The 20,227-nt window shown below is 46.1% G+C and overlaps 1 protein-coding gene across 1 annotated transcript; it reads left to right on the plus strand.

The window, feature by feature from the left end:
- Positions 1–737: 737 nt before the first annotated feature.
- LOC120998970 (interleukin-17A-like) lies at positions 738–2,977 on the plus strand. Its single transcript, XM_040429847.1, has 3 exons — positions 738–764; positions 1,802–1,998; positions 2,740–2,977. Exons 1-3 carry the CDS (start codon positions 738–740, stop codon positions 2,975–2,977), a joined length of 462 nt encoding a protein of 153 aa, XP_040285781.1.
- The last annotated feature ends 17,250 nt before the right edge of the window (positions 2,978–20,227 follow it).

The following is a 20,227-nucleotide window of genomic DNA, read 5'->3' on the forward strand; positions in this document are numbered from 1 at the left end:
TCCCTGTACTGTGACATCACTGTGTTTATTATCCCTGTACTGTGACATCACTGTGTTTATTATCCTGTACTGTGACATCACTGTGATTATTATCCCTGTACTGTGACATCACTGTGTTTATTATCCCTGTACTGTGACATCACTGTGTTTATTATCCCTGTACTGTGACATCACTGTGTTTATTATCTCTGTACTGTGACATCACTGTGTTTATTTTCCCTGTACTGTGACATCACTGTGTTTATTATCCCTGTACTGGTAACCTGATTATTTATTGCAATCAAATCTTTCAGCGAATTTTCAAATCCGGAATTTTTTTTTTTTTTCTATATGTTGATAAAATGCAGAAAATGAAAAGTCAAATGCTTGTAGTATCAGAAATGTGGATACAGAGAAGGACCCGATGTAAAGCGAGATAAAAATCAGAAGACTCATTAGAGAAAACCACGACCCAGTTCCACTGTGACGTAGAGTCTATTAATATGCAAATCTGTTACTGAATTCTTCACCCCGGACTCCCTGACGGGGCAACTATCAGCAGATTCCAGCTCAGGAAGCCTACCGCTCTCTATGATATCAGCTAAGATTTTCCTACTTGACAAGAACCTGAAACCACAGGCTGAACCAGATATTGAAGGCGTGCTCTCTATATAACGCCGGGGTCTAGACCTCAGCACATCACAGCATTCACCTGCTCAAGACTAGAAAGCAGCCAGAGATCAAACAACAGCAGAACCATGGACATCCTGACAGGAACCTGCAAGGTGAGAAGCGGACCCACCGCCAAAGAGAGCACTGACAATGAACTCTTCCTTTACTTTATTAGGATTTATTGTTTATTTTATGTTATATACTTTATTTTAAAGATATCATTTATTTTAACTTTTTATTATGATTGTGTTACGCATTATGATTTTTTTCCTATATTTTGTTTTTTTATTTTAGTTATTATGTATTATTTCCATTATGCACTGCTTAGATTTCTGATTTTTAGTACTTTATATAATTTCATTTTATCTATTATTCCATGCATCATTTTCATAATGTTATATTATTCTACATAATTTAGAATACATTTAGACAGTATTAGATTTTTTTTTCTTTTTAGCTTGTCAACAGAGAATTGTAATTTTTGTAACTAAATCTATCTATCTATTATCTATCAATCAATTTATCTATTATCTATCTATTATCTATCTATTATCTATCTATTATCTATCTATCTATCTATCTATCTATCTATTATCTATCTATCTATTATCTATCTATCTATTATCTATTATCTATCTATTATCTATTATCTATCTATTATCTATCTATTATCTATCTATTATCTATCTATCTATCTATTATCTATCTATTATCTATCTATCTATTATCTATTATCTATTATCTATCTATTATCTATTATCTATCTATTATCTATCTATTATCTATCTATTATCTATCTATCTATCTATTATCTATCTATTATCTATCTATCTATTATCTATTATCTATTATCTATCTATCTATCTATTATCTATCTATTATCTATTATCTATCTATTATCTATTTATTATCTATCTATCTATTATCTATCTATCATCTATCTATCTATCTATCTATCTAGCCATCAATCAATCTAATATCTATCTAATATCTTTCTGTCTGTATCTATGTATGTAAATTATCATTCTTTAGGGTAATCTTTGTTATTTTCTCCATGTCTTGTGGTTCAGCTTTTTATGTTCCGCACTCTGGCAGTAAATGGGATAAATATATTGTCTATATTGTCATCTAATCTTCTTCTCACATTCAGTTCACAGCGGTGCTGCTTCTTCTTGGAGTCACCACTTTGATGTCTGTCCAATGCCTGGATCTTCATCGTCATAAAGGATGTCCACCTGTCACTAAATTCCCACCTACGGTGAAAGTCAGCCTAAATATGAGTGGACAGGACTCGCTTCTCCTGAGTGGTGATGTGAGGAAGCGCTCCACCTCTCCATGGGAGTACAGGTAATGTACATTTGCCTCTATAATCAAATATTGATTATTCATGAATGAAATCAGCAACCATGGATTAACATTGCACTAAGCAGGGGCGTGACTAGGATTCATACCGCCCCAGAGCAATTCCTGGAAGCCCCGCCCCTGCCTTGTTAATAGTAAACTAAACTGAAGTAATGCAAATAGTTGCAAACTGGCATATATAGGATAGAGTAATAGAAGGAAGTTGCACAGGTCCCATCATGCTCCAGGATTCATGGCAATGTGGATAATGTGAAGAAATTGACCATCATGCTTTGCACTGTACACCATGTTCTCATTTCCTATGTGATACTTTGTGGGGGAAGGGAGGTGACAACCGTCCTGAGCAAATGTTGGGTTTACTGCAATGGTTGACACTTTCAAGCCCTTCCAAGGGTGTAGTCCCTGTAAAAAAGTAGGAGGTGCTCGCTAGATAGGTGGAGCTATCAGGGTAGTGCCACAATGTGGGCATAGATATAATAATAGAAGGTGTGGTTCAGCAAAACGTGGTCTCTGGTGCCTCCTACCCCTTACAGCATGAGAGAGGGACAGGCCAAGATAGTGCCCTGGCATGTGTTGGCCCCATTCAGTGTGGTCTGGCCCCATCTCTCCAGGGGGCCCAATGAGCCGCATGGTACATTGGACTCTGACGTTAAGATTTTGTCCATAGGAGCTTTAGTCAAAGTTGAATCAATATCTCTATGTAATTATTTTTATTTTTGTCCACAGCTATGACAAAAACATTCACCGACACCCTGTGGTTATTGCCGAGGCCAAGTGTGAACTTTCCGGATGCATAGACGCCGAGGGCAAAGTGGACAACAACTTAAATTCCGTCCCCATCAGACAAGAGATCCTGGTCCTTCACCGTGAGATGAAGGGGTGCGTCCCCGTCTTCACGCTGGAGAAAAAGATTGTGACCGTGGGCTGCACCTGCGTACGAGCCGTCATCCAAGAGCAGCAATAGAGAGGAGAGGATCCAGCTCCGGCATAAAGAGAAGTCCCCATACCAGGATGTTTATCTATTGTGTTTAATGGATGGAGCAAAATTTAGAAAAATGAAGAAGTCAAACAAAAGTAGCACTGGTAAAGTGCGGGTATTAGGTAGCAATGTACATTGCAAATTCTCAGTCAATATTTTTTACATTTTTTGTATTTATATATTTATACTTTTATATGTAACAGGAGTTCGATGCAATGTATTTATTCTCAAATGCAATGAAATAATAAATGTAAGATGTAAAGAACAATTGGTGGCTATTGGTTTCTCAATGTTTATGTCGGGGGGATAGTAAACACAAAACCTACCCACTTAAAGCATAGCCCTACAGATGTAGCAGAGTTAACAATCACAGTCATAACGCGTTAACTAGATGTGAGAACTCACCAAATGTGACGGTAAACTCTGCTACGTCTGCACATGATTCACTTTGTTTACCAGGTCAAGGGTTAGGCAACAGAGGCAGCTGCTTAAGGCTCCACCCAAGGCATAGCAAAGAAAATACTGTCACAGCCCATTACTCCCAATGAATGGAATGACAGGAGTAACATGCGCTCTGCTGCTCCCTTCCTTCTCTATGGGACTCAGTGCTCAGCTTTTTCTGGAAACTGACTGGAGCGGCATACTCGACCTGTCGTTCTGTTCAGTCTGGAAATCGGGCTGCCTTTCTAGTGATCATTGGTTGAACCCCCACCCATAAGATACTTAGCACCTATCCTGTGGAATTAGCGTGAAAACCTCAAGGCTCAGCTTTTTCTGGAAGTCCCATGGAAAGTGAATGGAGCGGCAGCTGATAAACTAAACCTGTTGTTTCATTCAATCTGGAAATTGGACCCCCATTGTCTTGATCAGTGCGTGAACCCCACCAATCAGATACTTATCGCCACTAGGTGGGACCCACACCTATATGACATTGCTGGAATATCCCAGCGATATGCCACCAATGTGTGAGATGGGCCAACCCCACTTTGGGCCTCTGTTGCTACACTCCTGGGCACAACTTACTCTGCTTCCAATGGGGTAGGGACATCACCATACCCACCAAATTAATTGATGGAAAATCATACCACTCATCACCTACATCTTTCTGATAATGATAATGGGATCCTGTCACTGGGCACCAATTTGGGCACAGTTTCACTAAGGACTCATATGGGCCATCTGTCATATTCATTGTGGACACTATGCAGCAAAATTCCCCTTTTAACAAACTCTGTGTCCAGTCAATGAATGAAGCAGCTCTCTCTGTCTTCTTAAAGCGGGAACTCCCAGCACAATTTGAAGCACCCATCAACGGCTAGGTTACAAGAAACCAATGAGTTGCTGAGGACCAATAACCCTGTGATTGGCAAGGGGTGCAGTTACAGATCACAGAAAGTTTTCATTCTTCTAGATTTCAAGTTTATCTGTTCCTATCTTGGTATTTAATGTTGTTGCTGTTTATATTGCTCAGTTTACAAGCGTTTTAATCAGATATTTGGTTAAGTATCCTTTACAATGAGGTTGGGCATGTACAGATCTGCTGGACTTGAGCCCACTTTTAGAGGAAAAGATAAAACATTCGGAAGTTAGTGTGTGAACTGTGGAGTATTAGAGAAAATGAATAACGGGGGGAGGGGGCCTTGAAGGGGGGGGGGGGGGGGGGTAGGATTATCCGTGCAGTACAGATGGAAGCTAGCATGCAGATATTGGAGGCTGACATGGGAGCATAATATCATTTGTACCAGAGCCATGGACATACACATTCCTCAATATATATCTCATTGGGGAGGTCTAAATGGTCTCAGTTAGCAGGTTCTGTATGTAGGCACCATCTAGTATATACAAAAAGGGATTTTAAAGCTCTTAAAGGGGATTTGACCTAAAATGTATACACTGAAACCCCTTTCAGGGGTTGTACACAATTTTACTAGTGATGACCTATCCTCAGATTGAGGCCATCACGATCTGCTCAGTGGGAATCTGACATGCCGCATTCCCGCTGACAAGCCATTCCGCAGTAGGTGCACTGCTCTGTCCATTGTGTAGCAGTTACCAGCTCCAACCTCTACATGATGGATGGAGCTGCGTAGTTCCAGCATCAAATTACGGGGCTGAAGCTACTCTGAAACAGCTGCTCAATGGGGGTGCAGGATGTTAGAGCCCCTCCAATCAGATAGAGATAACTCATCCTGATTATAGGCCACCAGGTGTAACATCGCTGAGGTGGTCGCACATGCTCAGTTCCATCCTTCAACTGCCAGTAGCCGGTTCTAGAGATGGCCTTGAGGTTCATTTCGCGGCAAACTTTGCTCGTTCGCTGTTTGCCGAAAGGACGAACATATGGCGAGGTCCACCGGCGCCATATTCTTTTAAATTGTGAAGAACTTTGACCCATGACACATCCATCAGGTGTTACAGGACAGCCAATTGAGACGTTTCAGCACATGGACATACCCCCTACCTTATAAATAAACCCGATCTGGCCTCCATTTTACATTCAGTCTTTTGCCAGTGTAGGGAGAGGTTGCTGCGTGGAGCAGGGACAGGCTGTTAGGGACACCAAACGCTAGCTAATAGGGCCACAAAAGTCCTTTTAAGGACTGGTATAGGTGTGCTATCGATAGGTGTGATATACTGAGGGGTGTGATATACTTATAATATACTTTTTTAACATAGAAAGTATATTCATTTGTATTGTGCAGCAGTTGTGTGCGGTTCTGCTGCGATACCGCAGCTATATAGAGGGACAAACTATTGGAACAAATAATTTCTACTGGTGTGATATACCAGTTGCCCCCCCAAAAAACTGATTGAAGCGGGGTGATATATACCAATTATATACTTTCTATATAGTGCTGTTGGGTAGTGCAGCATTAGTTTGCGGTTTTGCTGATATACCAGTTCCCCCCCCCCCCCAAAAAGTGAAATAAAAATTGGGCTACAGTAAAATTGTTATTCAGTGACCACATAATGTACCTCGAGCCACATAATCACAATTTCTTTTATGTCAGGTGAATGCCTAATTTTTAAGGCCCGTACTCCTGTGGCCTAAAATAAAAAATGTCTAGGCTCCAATAGGGCACGTTTCAGAGAATTTCCCTTTAAGGGCTCTTTCACACTTGCGTTGTCCGGATCCGGCGTGTACTCCACTTGCCGGAATTACACGCCGGATCTCTAACAACGCAAGTGAACTGAAAGCATTTGAAGACGGGTCCGTCTTCAAAATGCGTTCAGTGTTACTATGGCACCCAGGACGCTATTAAAGTCCTGGTTGCCATAGTAGTAGTGGGGAGCGGGGGAGCAGTATACTTACAGTCCGTGCGGCTCCCGGGGCGCTCCAGAATGACGTCAGAGCGCCCCATGCACATGGATGACGTGATCCATGCGATCACGTCATCCATGCGCTTGGGGCGCCCTGACGTCACTCTGAAGCGCCCCGGGAGCCGCACGGACGGTAAGTATACTGCTCCCCCGCTCCCCACTACACTTTACCATGGCAAACAGGACTTTAGTGTCCCGGCAGCCATGGTAACCATTCAGAAAAAGCTAAACGTCGGATCCGGTAATGCGCCGAAACGACGTTTAGCTTAAGGCCGGATCCGGATCAATGCCTTTCAATGGGCATTAATTCCGGATCTGGCCTTGCGGCAAGTGTTCAGGATTTTTGACCGGAGCAAAAAGCGCAGCATGCTGCGGTATTTTCTCCGGCCAAAAAACGTTCCGTTCCGGAACTGAAGACATCCTGATGCATCCTGAACGGATTTCTCTCCATTCAGAATGCATGGGGATAATCCTGATCAGGATTCTTCCGGCATAGTGCCCCGACGACGGAACTCTATGCCGGAAGAAAAGAACGCAAGTGTGAAAGAGCCCTAAGACGCATAAAAATGGCCCCTGATTAAGATTTTTGTCATTGATCCTCCTCTAGTATGTCACTGTCCATGTTGTGGGACTATTTGTACACTTCTACTAAGTATTTGGCAGCTGCAAATATGAGCTGAAGGTTTTTCAGGTTCGCCTGCCATTAAAATAAATGGGGCCCGCCGCGAACTTGCGGTTCGCGAACATTTGATCGCGTTCGCGAACCATCCCGGCCGATGTTCGTCCATCACTAGCCGGTTCTTCTGTTCAAAGGTGTGCACAAGCAAGCACATTATGTGAGGTCATTCCTCACAATCACAAAAATCTCCAACACTGTTGTTTTTTTGTTTAAATCGCAAATTATATTGGTTTCCCTTCTCATGACTCCTACAATGGTGAGTTGTGAGCACATTTGTGCCTCATTTCATGCATTATGTCGCTGTGGAGCCCCAGCCTTACATTTAGGTGTTTACATTGGATCTGATAGCAACTGAGCTGTAGGGAAGTAATATGGACTTAATGGCTATGATGCAGTGGTGAAGTGTACGGGCCTAGGCAAGGGGCGGATTTAATGATTATGGTCTTTTATAGAGCAGTGGGGGAGAGCTCCTGCTGCATTCAGCTGCCTTACGTTTTTTTCAGCTTTGTGATAATATTGAGGGGAAAAAGCTCGATCCAGAAACATGATGGTCGTGAATTTTGGAGTATAAAAGAGGTTTTATGGGAGTTCAGTATTAATCATGTTCTATCCTCAGGACAGGTCAACAATTTCTGATCTGTGGGGGTCAAACCTACCGGTTCCCCCGCCAATCATCTGTTCGAAAAGATCAGGCAGTCAGAACTACGACCTCTTCCTATGCCAGTGACACCATATTCGTAGAACCTCTAGAAATCTCATTTTAATTGACAGCTATTGAATGGCTATCCATGCAGTATGTAGTCAGCTTGGGTCCACCAGTTTGGCCTCATTGAGGACTATCCTGTGCAGGGATCCCCAATTTGACGTAAATATGCCTTAAAACATATATAGACAGAGGTTTGTCTTCAAGAAACAACCCATTTAATAAAGTCCCACTCTCAGTGTCCTCATTTATGGGTTGGAATGAATAGCAACTCTGGAGGACCCGGCATGTCCATTCATTACATGGTCAGCCCACTGATTTCAATGAGGGCTATGTAATTCTTCATTTCCACTGTGGGGGTGCTGTAGGGGAATTAAACTGTTGCTTCCAGTTTGCCTTGCACATTAAAGCCATAGCTGTGGATCCCAGCAGCAGGACACTCGGTGATTAGCTTATGATTGCGGGGATTGTCTGAAGTGGAGAACCCCTATCACCCCTTGTTTATTACACAGATTGATGACATGCGGTCCTCCACGTTCGTATGGTTCATATCTCAGAAACCTAGGCTAAGCTTACAGTTACTCAACCTAGCTTTTATTCTTAGTAAAACCAAACTCTGACCCCATTCTGCTGTACACAATACAGTCTGACAGTTATAGCCACATCTACAGCCTGAAGTCAAGCAAAACGTTACAGGTGGGAAGCCAGCAGCTCCGCTATACAAAAATGTAACCCTATCCCAACATCTGACTGCAGTCCCCTTTATGCTACAGGGAGTTCAACATGAATCTTTCAAGATATTACAAGAGGCTAGTAAATATATTTTTGCCACCTGCTTTACCATACAGTAGAAATTGAAATAGGCTTAGGATAGAATATCAATGTTTTATCAGTGATGGAACCTCCACTGGAACCTCTGATGATGAACGCCATCCTGCAGAAATAGCATCGGCACTTGGTGGTAGACATGTGTTCTGTCTTCATACACGTCCACACAGTGTGCAGTCTGACATTCAGCATAAACCATCCCTGTCTTCCAAATAAGAGGACTGTTATTTGTAGTCTAACTTGTTTATTGGTCAACAGGTCGTACATATGTGATTGATTGATTATATACGATTGATTGGTAAAACAGGATTGTTTGGTAAAACTACAAGAATACAAATAACATGTATAAGTATTAAGCATGGAGAGCATTTACTATAACATTTGCATTGACAGTGAAAGCACATGGTAAAATTGCTGCCTATACATTGGATTACATGTCTAGCTAACAGTAGTAACAACTCCCTGAGTAACAATTACAACTAACTGAACATCTCTGCATAACATGATGTCCCTGAAAAAAAGGTAGATCTCTCACCAGATATGATTTTACAAGGATGGTGGAGTTTGAGAAGGAGACATGCATAGGACAGCTCTGTACTGTGTCCTGGAGACTGGAGACTTCTCTTTCCCAGAATGCTTTGCACTCCCATAATACAGTGCACCACCCACAATGCAGTAGTATTCGTAACAGGAAAAACAAGGTGTAATACAACTTAACACCACTAGATGGTGCTATACCACACTAAACACTTTAGAAATACCAAGACTGAGGCAGACCTGATCTGTAATGATTCTCTAACCCAGCTGGGCAGAACAACATGTATCCCTTACTATATACCCCCCTGCTATCCCCTGCACTATATACCCCCCTGCTATACACACCCCTGGTAACCCTATACACCCCTGGTAACCCTATACACCCCTGGTCACCCCTGGTAACCCTACCCTACATACCCCTGGTAACCCTCTGTATCCCTACCCATTTACCCCTATTACCCCTGATAATCCTACACCCCTGGTAACCTTTTAATGCTTTGTGGTCGGCTTACACCCTTGTAAGACCACCGTCAACCTTCGTCTACCCCATAGGGATAGTATATAGTACTAGGTGGGTGGGCTGTTAATATTGAATGTGTGTATCGTATAGATAGTTTGTGGGTGGAATTTGGGAATGTGTAGTGTAGTTTAGTATTGTATATTATAGTGCTGTATTGTTAGTATTGCGTGCGTAGTGTATTGTTAGTAATAAATACTGTTACTTGTAACTATCTGTGTAACGTGTAGTTATTGGCGATAGTTAGTTAGTAAGGCGCATGCAGCTAGTGTAGCGATCAGTGTAAGGCATAGTGAAAGTATTGTTATTATTATGTAAAGGTATAAATAGGCGGGGCTATCAATAGACGGCTCCTCCTATTTATGAATATTAATTATTGATTTTTGCATAAATATTGGTGATTAATATTCCCCCTTTACATTGGCAAGCCAGGCCCACTGCTAAGAATTTGTTTTCTGTGTTTGGTTTTGGTGAAAAGAATCGCTTACGCTGTGAACTAGTCAGACGGGAGGGACGCGGTCAGTGGATTCTGAGCGTCCATTGCCTGATAGTTCGTACAAATAAAGCGTTTTTTTCAATCAGAACCAGACACAGAGCAATCTCTACAGCAGAGAATCTAAAATCTTTTCAGATTTTTCTGTATTAATATTTTCTGATTCCCTTACACGCCCACTGGAGAGAAGTCATACACCACTGAAGAGAGAACCATCATCATTGAAGTCAAACAGAAGTCGTCTGGCTGGTCGGGAGAAGGCGTTCCGAATATTGTAGGACCTCCTACACGCAGCAACACAGTACAACAAACAACGACACCAATGAAGATGGCCTCTCGTCAAAAAGTAAGTATGAACTTCGCCACACTGCAACACCTCAGCAAACATAGCACATACAACCCCATCATCCCCACCACGTACAAATCCACTGAGCTGCTATGGTCCACTTTATTGGACCAGGCATACGCTCATGACAAACTCTGCATTAATCGCAGCATGTTTAAAAAAAACAAAAAACTGCTCCAAATGTTAGCCAAATTGGTTCACACCTTTGAGGATATCATTTGGAAGCCGGAACATCTGGAAACACTTAACAGCACGGCAAAGGCAGAGGAAGTTTCCAACACTGCAAACTTCCACTGCAATTGTGTTGAGAACATTAAACAGTTACACACATTACAAACACAACTACAAGAGAAATCCCAGTGTACAGTCGAGAGGGGCAGGGAAATTTGCGTGTTAGAGTCTAGACTCTCGGACAAGGAGAGTTTCTACTCTGACATGGATAAGGAACTGCTCAGACTGTACACTGAGATAAACCAGTTCAGGAACAATACGGTATCTATGGATAACATGATTGTTCAACTTCGAGAGGACCTGGCTGCAAAAACGCAAACCATTGCGGATTTGCAGCAGGTCATCTCGAATCTGTCACGGCCTGGTGCTAACAGTATGGTGCCCACGAAACAGGTTTGTGTTTCGGAAACGGCACAGGGGGATATAGTGGCGACAGCGCCAAGATCTTCCACGGATCAAACATCCGATACAGTAGACACTAGGGGACAGGTGGAACGGACGCTACATTTCACCCAAACACCCAGGGAGAATAGGGGTAGCAACCGATCCCAGGAGCAGGGCAACGATTGGAGAGAGGAAAGTGCTTGGCCATTTACCACTTCCAATCCGCCAACGCGTCCGGAAAGACAGGAAGATTTTTTTCCTAACCATTCCAGTATGGAAAGGATAAACTTCCTGTTACGGATCTGCAAGGAGATCCCAAAATATGATCCCAGTGTAGATCCGTTTGCTTCAGGTGATATCTTCGAGGGTCACTGTAACAAGTATTCAGTGGCTCACGAATATCGCATGGAGTTATTCAAGTTATGGTTACCTACACACCTAAACCAAAGGTATGAGGTAACGAGGAGGACGCAACCCATGAATGGACAGTTTTATGACAAGGAGGAACGTCTCTCCATACTCATGAGACTGGCAACGGGCCATTGGGACGTCACTCCGGATATCCTGTCCAAGTTCAAACCCACTATACATGACGAACCTCTGTCTATGTGTAGTCGGTTTGAAGCAATGTACAGAAGGGTTACGAAAGATCATGGTATCGGAATTCCACAGGGTATGATACGTATGTTTGTGGAAAAATTCCCATACCTTGACACTGCAATCCGGTTGAGTGCAGCTAGGGAGCCATCCCTCACGGATGCTGCTATGATTATTGAGCAGTGCAGACAGGATACACTGCTCAATAAGAAATCCGTCTAAGTGACGGAGCGTGCGCCGGTACACGATACATCTCAAGATGAACGGGTACAGCACACAAAAGGTAACTCGGCTATTCGCCCCACAGCCCCGCCATTGGAAAGGATGGGAGGCATTCGATGCTTCCTATGTTTACAATACGGGCACATAAAGAGGAATTGTCCACAATGGTCACGTAATAACCGGACAAATCCTGAGAGAACAGGCAATAATAACGGTTTCAAGATGAAACCTAATTATGCCACACCAGTGGGGGAATATCTGGGACATTCACAGGTCCAGACACCAAAACGTGTGGCTGTTGTGAATGACCCAGCGCGTTCGGTAATAAGTGTGGAATCCCTGCAATCCACACGAAGGGTCCATAGCAAGAACCCACAAGTGGCAGTATGTACCTCACAGGTACCTACTGGGAGTCTGGTAGAAATCGATTGAAGATTAGGGGTCCCTGAAGAATTGGCACCAGTATGTCCAATCATACTGGATCCTTCAGGGAGACCCCATATAAAAGCCACGATAAAAGATAAAGAAACGGAAATCATGCTTGATACTGGGGCGGAAATTTCCATTACCAATATCAAACATGATCTACTCCCCAACAGCCCTCAGTGTGTGGTGATCGGATTTGATCACCAACAAGGGGGGGTGAAGGCCCACAGAATTGATGAGGTAATCGTTCAGATTACCAGGTGCACTACCCTCAGGATACCCATGTGGTATTACCCCGGTTCTGATAACATTATCGGAACCGATGTAATGACACAAAATGGGTGGATCCTGGATCTGGCAAATTGCATTGTGTGGAAGGGTCCCAGACGAGCCAAGGTGTTTGTCGTTCAACGCCAGAGTCTGGGACCACCTTTGCCAGCAGTAGATAACTCTACTGATGTGCTGGAACACAAGTGGCCTGAGGTCTCACACAATCCAGACCTTGAGCCTATTGTGTACAAGCACCCTGATCTGTGGGCCCAAAATAAGAATGACTGTGGCAGATTGATTGGCGTTTTGGTAGACATACAGGGTCCTGACCCTCCACCTCAACGCCAATATCGATTTCCACCAGAGGCCACCCATTCAATTATGGACACTGTCCTTGAATTGAAGACTAGGGGTGTGGTCATTGAGGGCAACTCGAAGTGCAACAATGCCCTCTGGCCAGTTAAGAAAAAGTACACAAACGCATGGAGGCTGACCATAGACCTCCGTGTCCTTAACAAATACACCCCAATGTCAGCCCCAGTGGTGGCCCAAACTCCCGACATCATGGCCAGAATAAGTGGCGAAAGCCGCGTATTCTCGACCATCGATGTTGCCAACGGGTTCTTCTCCATCGAACTCACGGAGTCGTGTCGGTACAAATTTGCTTTTACGGTGGGGGACAAACAGTACATGTTTGCTGTACTGCCCCAGGGGTTCCATAGCAGCCCCACGTATTTCCATCAGGCATTGGCGGCTGTGCTGAGTGTGTTCTCACGGCCGGAATGCCTCCTACAATACGTGGACGACCTGCTTTTGCATACAGAAACCATAGAGGAACACTTGGTTCTGTTGAAAGAGCTGCTGGGACTCCTGGCAAAGTCAGGACTCAAACTGAGTCCCCATAAGGCAAATTTGGCTAAAGCGGAGGTAACTTTCCTTGGGGTCCAAATCTCCTGTGGAACCAAAGGAATCATGACGTCCCGTGTGGAAGCCATGGTAAAGTTACCCAGACCTGGCACCCTTCAGGATTTGAGAAAATTCCTGGGGGTTGCCAACTTCATGAGGGAGTTCATAGAGGATCTTGCGGCCAAAGCGAGACCTCTCTACGAACTCCTTCGAGGAGAGGAACCCTCAATCAAAGGGTGGTCCGATGCGCAGGAGGAGGCCTTTTCAACCCTGAAAAGGGACCTCTCCTCGGCGCCTGTGTTGGCCACTCCACATTCAGATGGGGAAATGGCCATACAGGCGCATGCAGGGATGGAGTCTATCTCAGCGGTCCTTGTACAGAAAGTAGGTTACGAGACCAGACCGCTGGGATATTTCTCCAGGCTGCTTTCGCCCGTCGAACGAGGGTTCGATGAATGCGCCAAGCAATTGGCAGCCATACACTATGCTGTTAAGACCACAGAGCATATTGTTGGCTTCCGGCCCCTCACTTTGCAGACTCCACATTCACAGCTGACCCTTTTGCTCCGTGATACTCTCCCTGGAGTCTCCCAACAGAGATTCGGGAGATGGATCATGGATCTCAGCGGCCGGAATCTGCAGGTGGACCACAAGGCCAAGTATGTTCTGTCCCAGTTGCTGAACCTGACTGGAACTGAACATGACTGTGGCCAACCGGTAATTGTTGATGGCTCTCGGTTCTATCTGAATGGGGAATATGTCACAGGTTTTGCTGTGCTGGATGAGACCACTGGTACCCAGAGTCTTGTCCGGTTACCAGGTCACATGTCAGCACAGCGGGCAGAGCTGGAGGCTGTTAAAGAGGCTCTGCTTCTTCACCCTCCAGGGAAACGAGTTATATATAGCGACAGCGCATATGTAGTTCGCTCCCTCACATTGCACCTGAATGAGAAGAGGATTTGTGGACAGCCAGAACAAACCTCTGGCTCATGTGTCAGTCCTGAAGGAGCAGTGGGAGTGGGGTATGGCACACGTGGCGGAAGCGGCCATCATCAAAATCCCGACGCATCAAAAAGGGGACGAACCTTTGACAGCAGGTAACAACCAGGCTGATGAACTGGCAAAACTAGCAGCAGTGTCTGGGACCTTTAGGGAACCAGGCACTGAGCCACTGCCCGCATACCGGATTGCAGCGCATACCCATCTGAGTGACAGCCCGGTGTCATTCGAGGAGGAACAAGCTAAGGATCCTCTTCTAATGACACACATCCAAGTACCACAGCATCCCTGGTCCTTACAACAGGGGATCCTGTGTTACGACACCGGTACACAGTCGCTTCCTCTCCCGGTGGTTCCACAGCATCTGCAAGCAGAGCTGACGCGGTTGAACCATCAAATGTTTGGACATCTTGGCCGGAATAAGCTCTTGCCTCTCCTGAGAGACAAATTGTACTGGCCAGGAATGTCCAACACAGTAGAGGACGTTACGCAACAATGCCTGGTGTGTGCTCAGGTTAACCCAAGGGCGTCCGCCCTGAAGCCAGTGTTACAGCGGGTTCCTCCTGCTGATGGTCCATGGTCCGCTATCCAAATTGATTTCATCGGACCTTTGCCAACTGGGAGTCGTAACTGTCGTTACGCCCTGGTGGTAGTGGATGTCTTCTCGAAGTGGGTAGAAGCCATCCCTACGGTCAATGATTCGGCCTCCACCACTGCCCGTGTTCTCTGGGAACAAGTTCTGTCACGATGGGGGATCCCCAGATTGATAGAATCCGACAAAGAGACTCATTTCACGGGTAAGGTCATGAAAGCGCTTTGTGGTCTCCTAGACATAAAGCAAAGGTTTCATGTCCCTTACCACCCTCAGTCAGCGGGCATCGTGGAGCGGATGAACCGGACCATCAAAACCCGGCTTTCCAAGGCACTGCTGGAGAAAGGTTCCTCTTGGGTAATCTCCCTTCCAGCTGTGCTAATGGGTATCCGAGCCACAGAGGCCTCTAGTACCGGTATCTCCCCATTTGAACTCATGACCGGACGTAAGATGCCCCTATGTCTACCAAACGAACCCCAAGTGTCGGAGCCCACGAAGAACGCCATCGCCAGAGACTTGTTTCCTCAACAGGTTCAGCAGAACCTGAAGGAGTTACTGCCTCATGCAGCTATACGGTTACACAAACCGTATCTACAGGGGGAAACGCCTATGCCCTCTGTAGGAGAAATGGTAATGGTGAAAGTCTTTCGTCGGGTCGGCCCATGGGACGCAAACTGGGAGGGACCGTACAAGGTCCTTGAAGTGATGGGGGACACCATGCTGAAGGTACAAAGGCCTATCACGAGCAAGAAGAAATCCCATAGACGCCAGGAAGTTTTTTGGATTCACATCGACCAGGCCAAAGCCACCCGAGCCTCCCCAACTCAATAACGCATACCGTTCCGAGTTGGGTGAGGGGGGGGGGGGGAAGGGCTTGGTGGGTCGAGAGTGAATCCAATCCACTTAACACATTCCATCTCATTGCAGAACACAAGAGGGAGACACTCCATGGGACCACACTGCCAGGGAAGAGCTAGGCATCCTCTGAATGAGATACGTATCCAGCTTGTGACACTAGTGGTAAGCATGTTCACGATCATGAGAGACAACTGCGTTCCTGAGGGGACGGGATACTATTTCGTCACCTATGCCCACTGGGAACAGGATACCCAGATGGTGATGTTGGACACTAATCCCTGGAGGTGGGATTTGGTGTGCAATGGGGTGGACACCCCTACAGTGGATGTATGGATGGATGGTACCCCTATGACTGAGGAATACCGGGGTAGGTATGTGTCTTCCGATTGGACAGACCCCAGGGGCAGGGACATTAACTTTGACATCAATATAGATGGTTCATTCAAGTGGCCTTTTTGCGAGGCAGCCGATGAAGGGTGCTGGACCTTTACTCAATGGGTCTATCTGTCTCAAACCAAACCCGTAGGGAAACTAGTGTTACAGGCTGGAGAATATGATCATGGAATCCATTCAAAGGACGGGGACGGGTCTGTGTTACTATAGTAAGGGTCCCCTACGAAACAGAAGGTCTCCAACCAGTAAGACCACATTCGGACTCTTGCACCACCCCTATCCATCAATTGGCAGACCCTGTAGCTCCTCAACTGTCATCCCCCTGGAAGATCATCACGGATGCAAAATTCATCCTGTTTACCTGGAGAATTTCCGTAGATGACTTCCGAGTTGATCACTGGGATCACAGGTGTGAGGAGTTCGTTAGGAACCAAATTGACATGGTAAGAGGTTGGATAGAGGCGGGGCAAGAGGTCAGGAAAGATGACTCTCGACTCAGGAAGAACAGGGGGAGGAGAGACCTGGTGGCTATGGGAGTTGGCGTAGGTGCTTTGGGAGTGGGTGCCCTGAACACTATGGACATGGAAGTCTTGAGAAGTAAGCTTGGGGAGGTTGCGCGACACGCCTGGGAAGGATTCAAGACCCAAATTGATGTAGACCACGTCTTAGAGGGTTTACAACACTCACACATTGATGCCACTACCTCTCTATCTTCTGCTATACGTGAGAAGTTTAGGAGGTTAGTTGTGGGTCTTTTGGAGGAGCAGGATCGGGCTCAGCTTGCTCTGGCGTGTACGCAGGTCAAAAGTGAACTCTCGGACAACCTTAAACATATTGTCACGGCACTTCACAACGGCCACTTCCCATTCAACCTCCGTCAGCGAATAAGTCCACTGATTTCTCCTTTTGCCATTAATCACACCAACTGGTGGGTGGTTCAGTGGCATGGATGTCAAAATTTAACCTGCACTGCTTCATCCCTGGCACCTGTATCCGGTCGCATCAGACAAGGATACAGTGTCATCAATCTAGGAACAATGATTAACAACCAGACGGTGCTTCATCCCCAGCTCCCCTCGGGCGTTCTAACCTATGAGGAGGGCCATCCCTCTTTGTTTGATACAGAGGGATGTCGGATAAGGGAGAATGCCATCCTCTGTCAGGGTAGTCGGGAGCGGATGCTCAGACACCAGTGTTGGAACACCGAGGGGTCCTGTGAGATGAAGGCCAACCCAGTGCCCTCATCCTCTTTGAAATATTTGGGGCAGGGGTATTGGTGTTGGTACCAAGGGAGTGATCCATCGTATGCAATTTTTGGGCTTAACTTTCCCGAACGAGGAACACTCCGCCCCGGAGCGTACCGCACCCTTAGTCCCGTTTTAGGTTTGAACATCGCAGAGCAGCAGGGAAGAACCCCGATTACCCCAGAGAAAAGACTTGACATCCGCCCCGATGTTCCTGTAAGACTTCAGAAGATTCCTCTTGGCTTCGGCAAAGAACTTAGACATCTCCTGATGGATTTCGGCCAAGAGGAAGAGATCATACAACGTCTTCGGGAGACGGAGAAGCAAGCCACCATTCAACTCACCCATGACCGAACAAAGATTATTGCGGTTGCCACAGCATTGGACAAGGACTCAAAGGTTTCGTGGTGGGAGAGTCTTTTCGGATACAGTCCTAAGGCAACGTCATTTTTCAATTTATTGATTCACCCGGTGATAGTGCTTCTGGTTCTGGTTGGACTCATGTACCTTGGACTATGGTGGATGTATCGGAGAGTCAAGAGACTAACGGACCAACTAAACCAGAACCAGACGGCACTTCACGAAAACAACCGCCGAAGGCTCAGGACTTGACGTCACAAAAAGTCCTGAGGCCTAATCGCCCAAAGAACAAGACAATTGGACTGAACTCTTGGATTTAGGGGGGTTGGGGGTTATTGTGTAAATAGGTGGTGTGAATGGGGATAAGGTTAGGGCACGATAGGGACAGGCCCCCTCTGCCATTTGCCACTTTGACCCCTGAACGGTAAAGATCATAAGGGAATAACCTGGATGTGTAGTGTAACGGAGGTATTCCCGTTGTTAGAATTTAGGTACAGTGACATCACCTCTATTGAAAGAAAAATATATATATATCTGACCTGCCTTGTAAAGACCGATTCAGCTGTCCATGGGAGAACCGCACCCATCCTTCGATCAAGATGGAACAAGACATGCTTAAGGAGAGTTGGTACAGAATAGAGACTGAGACTGTAAGGGTGGACCCACTCCAGATTCCTTGGGCGTGGACGACACCTGAAGATCGACAGCAATGCCTAGAGACAGCGAGGGTGTGGTCATTCTAAACTTATCAGGAGTGACCGACACCGGAAGAGTGAGAGAAAGACAAGTCAAAGACTGCGAGGGTCAAGCCACTCCGGAAGTCCAGAAAGAAATGACAGTAGGAGGGGCTAACACCGTAACAGTCAAGGCAGAAGAGAGTTCCTGGGAAACAAAGACGACGGTGTATCCTGTGGATGGAGGAGTCGGTTACGGTGAAGGGCAGGTCGGAGGAAGTCGTTGGGTTAGATGATGTCTAGGTACCTAAGAGACAGGGTGCACTCCGGTTTTCCTGGACCATCACCGAGGATGGGGTTGAGGGGGGCAAAGATGCCTCCACCCTTCCCCCAAGATATTGTCATATCACCGACAACAGGGGGATTGTTGAGGAAGGGTGGCAGGTATACATAAATATATATGCATGCCTACTGGGCATACATATATATATGTATATGTTAGCGGTGCATAATGTTCCCCTCAAAGGGCGATGTGCGCAGATGTGCCCAGCACCTGCGCCCATCCGCCTCTGATATTCCCCAGGGGCTCATTCATGCCCCTGTGGGAATTCATATAATGTGCCCCCTGATATATATGCATGTGCCCCCTGATATATATGCATGTGCCCCCTTAATAGATATATATGTATATATTAGCCCCTCAGAGGGTGATGTGCGCAGATGTGCCCAGCACCTGCGCCCATCCGCCTCTGATATTCCCCAGGGGCTCATTCTTGCCCCTGTGGGAATTCATATATGTATGTGCCCCCTTAATAGATATATATGTCATATAATGCCCCCTGTATCCTATAATGCCCCCTTATCATATATATCCCCATACCATATAACCCCCCCCCCCCCCCTACATGGACACAGATGCATCAATGTAAATGTGCCCCAAGCATTTACATTGATGTAATCTGGGTGAAGGCGCCAGAATGACCGGACAAGGTCCAGTCATTCTGGTGAACTCAAAAGGATTCAAATTCAATATAATTTGAATCCTTTTGTTCTAATTATCTGCAGCCCTGCTGGAGATAATTAAGCATAACAGAGAGAGAGGAGATACCTCCGCTCCCTCTGTTATGTGCATTCTGGCATCGCAATTACCATTGCGATGTCCGGAATGCAGAGAGCTACAGGCGGGAGATCAAAGGATCTCCCGCCTGTCAGCAAGTGCACACGGCCCTGCGGCGCGCGTGCAGGGATGCGCGGGCAGGCGCGGTGACGTCATCTCACCGTGCCGGCCCACGTGTCCTGCACTGTGGTGCGCGCTCGCGCGCCGCTGTGTGGGCGGTACGGCAGTGCGGGCGGCCGGACATTTAAGTCCGGCAGGCCCTGCACTAGGTAGAAGAGAGCCGGCCGCCCACCCACCCTGACGGAAGGAGACCCCCTGGACTAACGAGCAACCCTAGACGAACGAGCATTACACCCTAAGTATCTTGATCCCCGGCTCCTGATATACCCCCCTGCTATCCCCCTTACTATATACCCCCCTGATATCCCCCCGCACTATAAACCCCCTTGCTATCCCCCTTACTATATACCCCCTGCTATCCCCCTTACTATATACCCCCTGCTATCCCTTACTATATACCCCCCTGCTATCCCCTGCA

The sequence above is a fragment of the Bufo bufo genome, chromosome 4, assembly GCF_905171765.1.
Source record: "Bufo bufo chromosome 4, aBufBuf1.1, whole genome shotgun sequence".
Classification (NCBI taxonomy): domain Eukaryota; kingdom Metazoa; phylum Chordata; class Amphibia; order Anura; family Bufonidae; genus Bufo; species Bufo bufo.